At 44.3% G+C, this 12,629-nt stretch overlaps 1 protein-coding gene across 4 annotated transcripts in view; it reads right to left on the bottom strand.

Annotated features, from left to right (window-relative positions):
• Positions 1 to 12,629, bottom strand: part of LOC132775158 (1-phosphatidylinositol 4,5-bisphosphate phosphodiesterase gamma-1-like) — a 134,978-nt gene that overhangs the window by 34,391 nt on the left and 87,958 nt on the right. For all 4 annotated transcript variants that reach the window (XM_060775983.2, XM_067467235.1, XM_067467236.1 and 1 more), the window contains 2 exons: positions 7,509 to 7,692; positions 4,534 to 4,611 (listed from right to left, as the gene is read on the bottom strand). In XM_060775983.2, coding sequence (XP_060631966.2) covers positions 4,534 to 4,611; positions 7,509 to 7,692 — 262 coding nt within the window. The remainder of the gene's footprint in view (positions 1 to 4,533; positions 4,612 to 7,508; positions 7,693 to 12,629) is intronic.

The following is a 12,629-nucleotide window of genomic DNA, read 5'->3' as shown; positions in this document are numbered from 1 at the left end:
TGAAGGTTTTTCAAAGAATTTGGAATGCATATTTTATGGAGAACATAGAGATTGTCAATTGCGCGGCCCTCACAATGTGGAGCACGGAACAAGTTGTCATGCATGAAGAGAAAGGAAAGGGGCAGATTTTTGAAATCTCACTTTGCCCATTGTGAGGAACCAAGAAAGTAGAGAAACTTTGGGTTGCTGTAGCTTTTTTCGGGCTATATGGCCATGGTCTAGAGCAGTGTTTCTCAACCTGGGGGTCGAGACCCCTGGGGAGGTGGGAGGGGGTCTCAGAGGGGTCGCCAAAGACCATCAGAAAATAAGAGTATTTTCATTTTGCTCATGCAAGTTCTATCTGGGAAGTTTGGCCCAATTCTATCCTTGTTGGGGTTCAGAATGCACCTTCATTATTGGTGAACTATAAATCCCAGCAACTACAGCTTCCAAATATCAAGGTCTATTTTCCCCAAACTCCACCAGTATTCACATTTGGGCATATTGAGTATTCGTGCCAAGTTTGGTTCAGCTCCATCATTGTTTGAGTCCACAGTGCTCTTTGGATGTAGGTGAACTAAAACACCCAAATTCAAGGTCAATGCCCACCACTCTTCCAGTATTTTCTATTGGTCATGGGAGTTCTGTGTGCCAAGGTGGTTTAATTCCATTGTTGGTGGAGTTCAGAATGCTCTTTGATTGTAGGTGAACTAAAAATCCCCCCAAACCCCACCAATATTCAAATTTGGGTGTATCGGGTATTTCTGCCAAATTTGGTCCAGTTAGTGAAAATACTTTCTGAGTATCAGATATTTACATTACGATTCATAACAGTAGCAAAATAGTTATGAGTAGCAATGGAAATAATTTTATGTTTGGGGTTCACCAGAACATGAGGAAATGTATTAAGGGGTCACAGCATTAGGGAGGTTGAGAAACACTGGTCTAGAGGCATTCTCTCCTGACGTTTCGCTTGCATCTATGGCAAGCATCCTCACTACCTCTGAGGATGCTTGCCATAGATGCAGGCGAAACGTCAGGAGAGAATGCCTCTTTACCATGGCCATATAGCCTGAAAAAAACTACAACAACCCAGTGATTCCAGCCATGAAAGCCTTTGACAATACATGGAGAAACTTTGTTTTTACTGACCTCCTCCCTCAACTAATCATTGCACCCTTAACCTGTATCTTTCCAATCATAATGTAATTTGCATTTGTAATTTGCAAGCTTTTGAAGTGCATGAATGGAGTCTGTTGATTACACACAGGTCTCTTAATAATAATAATAATAATAATAATAATAATAATAATAGGGTTGGGTTGTTGTAGGTTTTTTAGGGCTATATGGCCATGGTCTGGAGGCACTCTCTCCTGACGTTTCGCCTGCATCTATGGCAAGCACCCTCAGAGTCAGCCCCAGCATCCCTCACGTCAGAAGCAACAGGAGATTAATTTCCCTCCTCGTTACCCACATCAGACACAGAAACATCAAGAGACTGAAACACAATCACAGGTTCAAGCACATGCTCAGGTCCAAACACAGGCTGAGTCCCAACAGCACTATACGTTATGACTGGCAAGGGATTTTTGTTCCAGGAAAAGGAAAGAAATAATTATTAATTGAACCAAATATATATTTAATATGGCAAAGAGGGAAAGGAAGAGGTTGGCAGAATTATCAATTGATCCGAAGTATTTTTAATAGGGCAAAGAAGGAAAGGAAGAAATTGGTCGAAATATTATTCGACCCAAAAATGGCACTATTCTTTATTTTATTTATTTATTTATTTATTTGGGGTTCTTCTACCCCGCCCTTCTCACCCCGAAGGGGACTCAGGGCAGCTTACAAAGGCAAAGGCACAATTCGATGCCTGCATCATAAAACAATCATACACAAAATTACATCAATTCACAGTTAACAACCATTCATGCATTATAACCATACAATCAATAAAATCAATAAAAACCAATACAAACCCAATTTCTCCTCTTACATGGTCAGCGTTCGCTAACTCATAGATCTAGTTTTACGTTCCACTTCATCAATCCTGTTGGACATACTCGCCTGATTGTCTGATTTAATTGCCAGAGTGCCCAAAGGCCTGGTCCCATAACCACGTCTTCACCCTCCTCCTGAAGGCAAGGAGGGATGGTGATACCCTGATTTCCCCCGGGAGTGAATTCCACAGGCGAGGGGCCACCACTGAGAAAGCCCTGCTCCTCGTCCCCACCAGCCTCACTTGTGACAGTGGTGGGGTCGAGAGCAGGGCCTCCCCAGATGATCTCAGACTCCGAGGTGGGACGTAGAGGGAGATACGTTCGGACAGATACACTGGACCGGAACCGTACAGGGTTTTGTAGGTTAAAACCAGCACTTTGAATTGTGCTCGGAACTGAATCGGCAGCCAGTGGAGCTGGAACAGCAGGGGGGTGGTATGCTCCTTGTATGTTGCTCCGGTGAGCAGTCTGGCTGCCGCTCGCTGGACTAGTTGAAGTTTCCGAACAGTCTTCAAGGGCAACCCCACATAGAGCGCGTTGCAGTAGTCTATTCGGGAGGGTGAAGACGTGGTTATGGGACCAGGCCTTTGGGCACTCTGGCAATTAAATCAGACAATCAGGCGAGTATGTCCAACAGGATTGATGAAGTGGAACGTAAAACTAGATCTATGAGTTAGCGAACGCTGACCATGTAAGAGGAGAAATTGGGTTTGTATTGGTTTTTATTGATTTTATGGTTATAATGCATGAATTGTTGTTAACTGTGAATTGATGTAATTTTGTGTATGATTGTTTTATGATGCCTGGCAAGGGAGCATTTTCCTCCCAGAACAAAGAAAGAACTTTGTGGAATTATTAATTTGTAATTAAATAAATCCAAAGGAGAGTTTGCTTGCATTTGCAAAACAAGCTGACTCACGGAGACTTAGGAAACAAACTTTTCTCAAAACTTTTGGAAATGGCTGCTTCGTTCTGTCTGGGTTCGCCGGGGGCGGCTCCAGGTTCGTAAGTTGCGTCGTATGTACAAAATTTGGCCAAAATAGTTACAACTTACGAACACATCTGAAATTCTGCACAGCTCTGGCACCATTGCAAAACAAATGTGCAGGAAATACATGGGTCTGTGGCGCAGCTAGTTAGTAGCCAGCTGCATTAAATCACTACTGAACGAGAGGTGATGAGTTCGAAGCCAGCCTGGGTGGGAGTGAGCTCCTGACCATTAATAGTCTAACTTGCTGTTGACCTATGCAGCCCGAAAGACAGTTGCATCTGTCAAGCAGGAAATTTAGGTACTGCTTTATGCAGGGAGGCTAATTTAACTAATTTATGACATCATAAAACCTTCCAGCAGTGTGCGTAAGCATGAGGAAGTACTCTATCAAGGACTCGGTGTCACAAGTGGACGGTGAAGCGGCAGATTCCCCTGTGGCCGGAATCGAGCATACCCTCATGAAGCCAGAAAGCTGGAATGTTCAATTGCCTCTGTGTCTGTCTATATATGTTGTGTGTCTAACTGGCACTGAATGTTTGCTATGTATATGTGCATTGTAATCCACCCTAAGTCCCCTGCAGGGTGAGAAGGGCGGAATATAAACACTGTTCTGTTGCGCGCTGGGCCTGTAAAGAATTTCTTTTAGAACAGGACGTGCAACCTTTGCCCAGCGGGAAGCCAGGGGGGCCAAAGAGAAGTTCTCAGAGGTTTTCCACCACAAACGGTCTTTAGATGGCTTGTGAAGTATAACAAAGTCCTTTATTAATGAACAATCAAACAGAAACTTCTCTTGTCTTCAGTAAAGATAAACAAATAATTTCAGGATTTTATGCAACTGGTAGCTTCCTAATCTTGCCCACGAAGGACAGGCAACTGTCTTCAATAACTTCTTCTTTACTTTAAAGGAAAATCCCCTTTTTAACTTCTCCCAGGCTGACTGTAATCTAACCCTTACTGATGTGGGCTCCGCTACCGGGTCGAACTGCTTCTCAAACGCCGAGTGGACCTACCAGTAAAGGCTTAGATGTTCTCCAGCTGGAGTTCTTTGGTCTTTAGGGCTGCTTTCCTGGAAATCTTTGGAGACTCTTAAGACTGTTTTCCCTCGGAAAGTCTTAAGGGTTGAAGCTTTTGTACAGGGGAAGCTTGCACACGTCCTGTACATTAGCTTTCCTTGCTGAGACTAACTAAAAATGGTTCCCTTCCCTTCCCAACTGCCCTGAGCAAGGGGTGGGACCAAAACTTAACGATGATGGACAGGTGACTTGCCCTATGACTGCAACCAAAGGAAGCCACCTATCTGCAGAGTCCCTGAAACCTTGGACTGCAACCAAACATTTAATACAAAGCAAATAAAGTTGGAGCTCCTGATACAGCTGTACCAGAAAAAATAGTGTAAATAAATAAAATAAATTAATCTGTTAACTGACATACCTATATCTCGTAAGGTAAAGGTTTCAATGTTTACATAATTCATCTTGAGGTGGGACAATGGAGAGATGGGATATCCATTCCTAAAACAAATAATGTGGTTGATGCGGGATTGCCCCTGTCACATTCACTTACCTTGGCCATTGGCATCTTGTTGGCTTCCACGTAAAAGTGAGGGGTGCGCACCTCGTACAAAGCGCCGTAGTCCAATTCCTGCGAGGAAACGGGAGGCCTGTTAACCACATCTTCTGATGCTTGAAATGATAGCAGCTTGACTCAATGGCCAGAGACTATGCCATCTAAATACATTAACCAGGATCTAGGCCAGGCAAACAGATAGCTCACTTCCCTATATAGAAATGAAGTTCTTTCAATAGTTTTCTGTAACTTTTAAAGCTAGAACAGCTATGGGTAAACCCAAGCCCGGGGGCTGGATGTGGCCCCTTGGGCCCTCCTCTCTCAAACCATCCTATCTTTCCTTCCTTCTCTCTTTCCTTCCTCCTTCCCTCCCTCTTTCGCCTTCCCTTCCACACTTTTGTCCTCCCTTCCTTCCCTCTCTCCCTCTTTCTCCTTCCTTCCCTTTTGTCTTTCCTCCATCATCATCATCATCATCATCATCATCATCATCATCATCATCATTATCTTTATTTGTACCCCGCTAGCATCTCCCATCTCTCCCTCTTTCTCCTTCCTCCCTTCCCTTTTGTCTCTCCTTCCTTCTCTCTTTCATTTATCCTTCTCTTCCTCTTTTTCTTCCTTCTTCCTTCCCTTCCTTCCATTCTTCCCTTCCACCCTTTCATCCTTCCTTCCTTCCCTTTCCCCCACTTTCTCCTTCCCTTCCCTCTTTTCTTTATCCTTCCCTTCTTTCTTCCTTTCCTCCCTTTCTTCTTTCCTTCCTCCCCCTTCTTTCTTCCCTTCCACCCTTTCATCTTTCCTTCCCTTTTGTCTTTCCTCATTCCCTCTCTCCCTCTTTCTCCTTCCATCCTTTCTTTCCTCCTTTTCCTCCTTCCTTCCTTCTCTTTCCTTCCTCCTTCCCTTTGTCTTTCTCCTTTCCTTCCACATTCATCCTTCCTTCTTTCACTCTCTCCCTCTTTCTCCTTCCTTTACTTTTGTCTTTCCTTCCTTCTCTTTTTCATTTATCCTCCCTTCATCCTTTCCTTCCATCTTTCTCTTACTCCTTTTCTTCCTTCTCTTCCTTCCATTCTTCCCTTCCACCTTTTCATCCTTCCTTGCTTCCCTCTTTCCTCCCTCTGTCCCACTTTTTCCTTTCTTTCCCTCTCTCTTTCCTTTATGCTTCCCTTCCTTCTTCCTTTCCTCCCTTTCTTCTTTCCTTCTCTTTTTCCTTCCTCCCCCTTCTTTCTTCCCTTCCACCCTTTCATCCTTCCTTCTCTTTTGTCTTTCCTCATTCTCTCTCTCCCTCTCTCTCCTTCCATCCTTTCTTTCCCCTTTTTCCTCCTTCCTTCTCTCTTTCCTTTCTACTTCCCTTCGTCTTTCTCCTTCCCTTCCACACTTTTGTCCCTCCTTCCTTCACTCTCTCCCTCTTTTTCCTTCCTTCCTTTTTGTCTTTCCTTCCCTTTTTCATTTATCCTTCTCTTCCTTCCTTCTTCCTTTCCTTCCATCCTTCTCTTCCTCCTTTTGTTCCTTACCTTCCTTCCATTCTTCCTTTCCACCCTTTCATCCTTCCTTCCCTCTTTCTTCCCTCTCTCGCACTTTCTCCTTCTTTCTTTCCTTCTCTCTTTTATCCTTCAATTCTTTCATTCTTTCATTCTTCCCTTCCTTCCTTCCTGCTCTTCCTCCCTTTCTTTTCTTCCTTCTCTTTTCATTCTTCCCCTTCTTCCATCCCTTCCACCCTTTCATCCTTCCCTCTTTCCTCTATCTCTCTTTTTCTTTCTCCCTTCCCCTTTTTCCCTCCTCTCTTTCATTTATCCTTCTCTTCCTTCCATTGTTCTCATTTTCATTCCTCTTTCCATTCCCTCCATTCTTCCCTTCCACCCTTTCATCCTTCCTTCTTTCCTCCCTCTCTCCCACTTTCTCCTTCTGTCCTTCCCTTTTCTTTCCTTTCTTCTCTCTTTCCTTTATCCTTCCCTTCCTTCATCTTTCCCTTTCTTTCTCCTATCCTTCTCTTCCTCCCTTCCTTCCTTCTCTTTTTCCATCTTTCTTCCTCTTCTTCCCTTCCACCCTTTCATCCTTCCTTCCTTCCTTCCTTCCCTTTTGACTTTCCTCGTTCCCCCTCTCCCTCTTTCTCCTTCCATCCTTCTCTTCCTCCTTCCATCCTTCTGTTCCTCCCATTCTTCCTTCCTTCTCTTTTTCCATCTTTCTTCCTCTTCTTCCTTTCCTTCCACCTTCTTCCTTCCTTTCCTTTTGAATTTCTTCCTTCCCCCTCCCCCTTTCTCCTTCCATCTTTCTCTTCCTCCCTTTTTTCTCTTTTTCCATCTTTCTTCCTCTTCGTCCACCCTTTCATCCTTCCTTCCCTTTTGACTTTCCTCGTTCCCGGTCTCCCTTTCTCCTTCCATCCTTCTCTTCCTCCCTTCTCTTTTTCCTTCTTCCTTCCTTTCCCCCTTTCATCCCTCCTTCCCTTTTGACTTTCCTCGTTCCCCGTCTCCCTCTTTCTCCTTCCATCCTTCCCTTCCTCCCTTCCTTCTCTTTTTCCTTCTTCCTTCCTTTCTACCCTTTCATCCTTCCTTCCCTTTTGACTTTCCTCATTCCCCCTCTCCCTCTTTCTCTTTCCATCCTTCCCTTCCTCCCTTTCTTCCTCCCTTCTCTTTTTCCTTCTTCCTTCCTTTCCACCCTTTCATCCTTCCTGTTTGACTTTCCTCGTTCGTTCCCTCTCCCTCTTTCTCCTTCCATCCTTTCTTTCCTCCCTTTTGTCCTTCCTTCCTTCTTTTTCTTTCCTCCTTCCCTTCCTTCCTTCCATCACCAGGCAGCCGGTCTTCCTAGCAGGGAGTACTAACATGCGGTCCCCAAGTCAGAAAGCTTGCCAAGGCCTGGACTAGAAGCTTAAGTCCTGAATTAATATTTACTTTTGAGGATTTCATACAGTTTGCAGGATCGCACCCAATGGCCTCAATTCAACATCCCCTCGATGTGCTGCAAAGTTCTTCCTCACTCACCGCGGTGCCCATCTTCTCGAGCGCCTCCTCGTTGATGGGGTAGCGCAGCTTCATCTTGCGGTACAAGGGGTGCTTCTCGTAGTAGCTGACCAGGTCCACCAGGCTCTCAAATTCGGCCGAACTGCCCAGCATGAACAGACGACCTTCCTGCTGGATGCGGCAGTGCTTGATCTTGCCTTCCGCCCTGCAGGGTTCAAGGAAAGGAATTGTTGGAATCAGGCATGGGCAAACTTCAGCCCTTCGAGTGTTTAGGACTTCAACTCGCACAACTCTCAGAACATATCATATCTGGCTGGATGACAATGACCAGTCCAGATGTCATGTCCAAGGGTGTCAACAGAGATAAGCAAGGAGGGGCAATGATTTATAAAGCTGGAACATGTGTGTGCTGGTACGGCTGTACTAGAAGCTCCAAACTCCCTTTCGTTCTTTGAGCGTTTGCATGTGCTTGTTCTGGCCATGCATTTTGCAGTTGGATGGTTCCTGCTAGGCTGCAGTCATGGGGCTAGCCACCTGTCTATCATCGTTAAGTTTTAGTTCCGCCCTTTTTTCCAGGTTCAGGAGGGAAAGGGAACTGTAAGACTGAATTTTAGTTCAGTCTTACAGTTGGAAGCTCAGCTACAGGATGTGAAAGTTTGCTACCTGTAGAGAAGCTTCGTTTCTTACAAAGTCCGGGGGGAAACGATCCCAAAAGCTCTGGCTGGGGAATTTACAGCCTTTAAGAACAGTCTCTAAAGAAAGGCTTTTAAGAGAAATAGCTTTACAGCACAACCATTGTTGGGGTTGGAGAAACGGATCTACAACTTTCTTGGGAAAAATCCTAAGGACTCCAGCTGGAAGTTCTTCAGAGCCTTGGCTGGTAGGTCTACTCGGGTACCCAAGAAGCAATTTGGAGCCGGGAGTAGGGCCCACACCAGCGAAGCCTAGAAAGCAGATTGCCCAGGGAGGGGTCGAAACTGGTTTTCCTCGTAAAGGAAAGAAATAGTTCTCCAAGCAAGTTGCTTGTCCATTGTAGACAAGTTAAGAAGCATTTGTTTGATTTGTTGAAGATCTAAGATTGTTTGTTGAAGACCTAAGCAATAATAAAGAACTTTGTTAAACTTTTAAGCTTCTAAAGACTTTGTATAGGAAAACCCATAGGGCCTCTCAGCCGAGGCACCCCAGCTTCCCGCTGGGCACAAAGATCACGTCCTGTTCAAAAGCCAATTGCTATAGGACCAGCGCACGACAGCACAATGTGCTTGATTCTTAATCTTCTGTCATGAACGCCTCTGTAAGTAACTGTAAATAGTTTTGGAAAAATGGCATTCATTCACAACCTTTTTGAAAAGAACATGATGTCGTATCCTTTTGGCAAATGTGAAGCTCCATGAACACCTTTTGAAAAACAACTCTCAGTACATATCATGTCTGACCAGGCAATAGCGACCAGTCCAGATGCCATGTCCAAGGGTGTCAACACAGATAAGCAAGGAAAGACAATCTATATAAATAAAAATGTAATGTTCGTTTGTGGGATGAACATAACTCAAAAACCACTGGACGAATTGACACCCAATTTGGACACAAGACACCTAACAACTCAATATATGTCCTTCACTCAAAAAATTGTTTTTGTTATTTGGGAGTTGTAGTTGCTGGGATTAATAGTTCACCTACAATCAAAGAGCATCCTGCGGGGAAATTGACACCAAATTTGGACACAAGACTCCTAACATCCCAATCAATGTATGTCCTCCACTCAAAAAAATTGATTTTGTCAGTTGGGAGTTGTAGTTGCTGGGATTTATAGTTCACCTACAATCAAAGAGCATCCTGCGGGGAAATTGACACCAAATTTGGACACAAGACACCTAACAACCCAATGTATGTCCTTCACTCAAAAAAATTGATTTTGTCAGTTGGGAGTTGTAGTTGCTGGGATTTATAGTTCGCCTACAATCAAAGAGCATCCTGAACCCCACCAATGATGGAATTGAACCAAACTTGGCACACAGTTCTCCCAGGACCAACAGAAAATACTGCAAGGGTTTGGTGGGCATTGATCTCAAGTTTTGGAGTTGTAGTTCACCTGCATCCAGAAAGCACTGTGGACTCAAACAATGATGGGTCTGGACCAAACTCTACACAAATACTCAGCATACCCAAATGTGAACACTGGTGGAGTTTGGGGAAAATAGAAGCCTGACATTTGGGAGTTGCACTTGCTGGGATTTATAGTTCACCTACAATCACAGAGCATTCTGAACCCCACCAACGATAGAAATGGGCCAAACCTCCCACACAGAACCCCCATGTGGGCCACAGCAACGCGTGGCAGGGGACAGCTAGTCTATATATATAAATTTGTTAGGGGCATCCAACGAGGAAACAAAACTCAAAAACCCCCCAACGAAACCTAACCCATAACACAACCCACCCGCATGCCCATAACACAACCCACAAGGTACAAACATATCTACTCAAAATGAAAAACAACACAGCAACACACTCACAAAACGGCAAAACAACAAAACTCAAAAATCCCCCAACGAAACTTAACCAAACTTCTCATGCGCATAACACAACCCACAAGGTACAAACATATCTACTCAAAATGAAAAACAACACAACAACACACTCACAAAACGGCAAAACAACAAAACTCAAAAATCCCCCAATGAAACTTAACCAAAATTCCCATGCCCATAACACAACCCACAAGGTACAAACATATCTACTCAAAATGAAAAACAACACAACAACATACTCACAAAACGGCAAAACAACAAAACTCAAAAATCCCCCAACGAAACTTAACCAAAATTCCCATGCCCATAACACAACCCACAAGGTACAAACATATCTACTCAAAATGAAAAACAACACAAAAACACACTCACAAAACGGCAAAAGAATAAAACTCAAAAAAACCCCAACGAAACTTAACCAAAATTCCCATGCTCATAACACAACCCACAAGGTACAAACATATCTACTCAAAATGAAAAACAACACAACAACACACTCAAAACGGCAAAAAAAACCCCTCAAAACCCCCCCAATGAAACTTAACCAAAATTCCCATGCCCATAACACAACCCACAAGGTACAAACATATCTACTCAAAATGAAAAACAACACAACAACACACTCACAAAACGGCAAAACAACAAAACTCAAAAATCCCCCAACGAAACTTAACCAAAATTCCCATGCCCATAACACAACCCACAAGGTACAAACATATCTACTCAAAATGAAAAACAACTCACTCCAAGCCCCGTCACGCCGCTTCCCGCACACACACACCCCCTGCCGCACACACACACACAACCCCACACTCCATCACTCCCCCCGCCGCCACACGCACACACGCAACCCCACTCCCCCTGCCGCCGCACACACACACGCAACCCCACGCTCCATCACTCCCCCTGCCGCCGCACGCACACACGCAACCCCACTCCCCCCGCCGCCGCACACACACACGCAACCCCACGCTCCATCACTCCCCCCGCCGCCGCACACACACACGCAACCCCACGCTCCATCACTCCCTCACCCCAATCTTCCCTCCTTTTACTTCACGCCACCTCCAAACCCCACCCCGCCCCTTCCCGCCCTGTCAAAATCTAGGAAAGACAGGAAGGAAGGAAAGAAGGAAGAAAGAGAATGGGAGGTAAAGAAAAAGGGGGAAGGAAGGAAAGTTAGAGAAAGAAGGAAGAAGAAAAGGAAAGAAAAGGAAAGATGGAAGGAAAGAAAAGAGAGACAGCAGAAAAGAAAGAAAAAGGGGGAAGGAAGGAAAGAGATAGAGAAAGAAGAGGAGAAGGAAAGATGGGAGGGAAGGAAGGAAGGAGGGAGGGAAAGGAGAGAAAGAGGGAAGATTGGCCACAGCAACACGTGGTGGGTAAAGGTTGTGATTTCTATTATTATTATTATTATGCTATTGTTCCTCTGAGACCCTTTTAGGGGGAATGGGAGAGGTGTCAGGTCCCAGAGGCAATGCATTGCATTATTGTTATTGTTATGATGGTGGTGAAATAAAAGGAAATAAAAAGAGAAAGAAGGAAGCAAACAGGGAGGGAAGAAAGGCAAAGGAAGAAAGGGGGAGGGAATGAAGGAAAGAGAAAAGGATGAAACCAAGTAGTGAAAGAAGGAAAGAAAGAAAGAGGTAGAGAAGGAAGAAAGGAGAGAAAGGGGGAGGAAAAGGGGGAAGGAATAGGTAGGGACCTCTCTTTCATAATAGTCCAGATATCTACCTCAACTTTGATAAGTTTTACTATAGGCCACAGCAACGCGTGGCAGGGCACAGCTAGTATATAAATAAAAAAGTAACGTTCGTTTGTGGGATTAACATAACTAAAAAACCACTGGACAAATTGACTCCAAATTTGGACACAAGACACCTACTAACCCAAGGAGTGATTATCACTCAAAATAAGGTGATTTTGTCATTTGGGAGTTGTAGTTGCTGGGATTAATAGTGAACCTACGCATTCTGAACTCCAACAATGATGGAATTGAACCAAATGTGTCATAACAGGACTCCCATGACCAACAGAAAACACTAGAAGGGTTTGGTGAGCATGGACCTTGAGTTTTGGAGTTGTAGTTCACCTACATCCAGACAGCACTATGGACTCAAACAATGATGGATGTGGACCAAACTTGACATGAATCTTCCATATGCCCAAATATGAACACAGATGGAGTTTGGGGGAAATAGACCTCGACATTTGGGAGTTGTCGTTGCTGGGATTTATAGTTCACCTACAATCAAAGAACATCCTGAACCCCACCAATGACAGAATTGGGGCAAACTTCCCACACAGAACCACCACGACGAGCAGAAAATACTTAAGGCCATCCAGTCCAACTCCCTTTACCAGGGCAAGAAAACGTAATCAAAGCCCTCCTGACAAAGAGCCATCCAGCCATAGATATAGATAGATATATATGATTCACACACACAGAGATATAGTATCATAGATTTGAAAGGGACCCCTAGAGAAGGACAATGATATGTTGCATGTTCCAGAGTAGGCAAACCAGACAATCTCCACATCAACACTGACAAAGAAAGAGCAAGAAATAGTGTTTACCCACAAGCAGAAAGAAATTACATATATTAGAAACCAA

Source organism: Anolis sagrei, chromosome 4 (genome assembly GCF_037176765.1).
Source record: "Anolis sagrei isolate rAnoSag1 chromosome 4, rAnoSag1.mat, whole genome shotgun sequence".
In the NCBI taxonomy this organism is placed as follows: domain Eukaryota; kingdom Metazoa; phylum Chordata; class Lepidosauria; order Squamata; family Dactyloidae; genus Anolis; species Anolis sagrei.
This window is presented reverse-complemented; position numbering and strand designations above follow the sequence as displayed.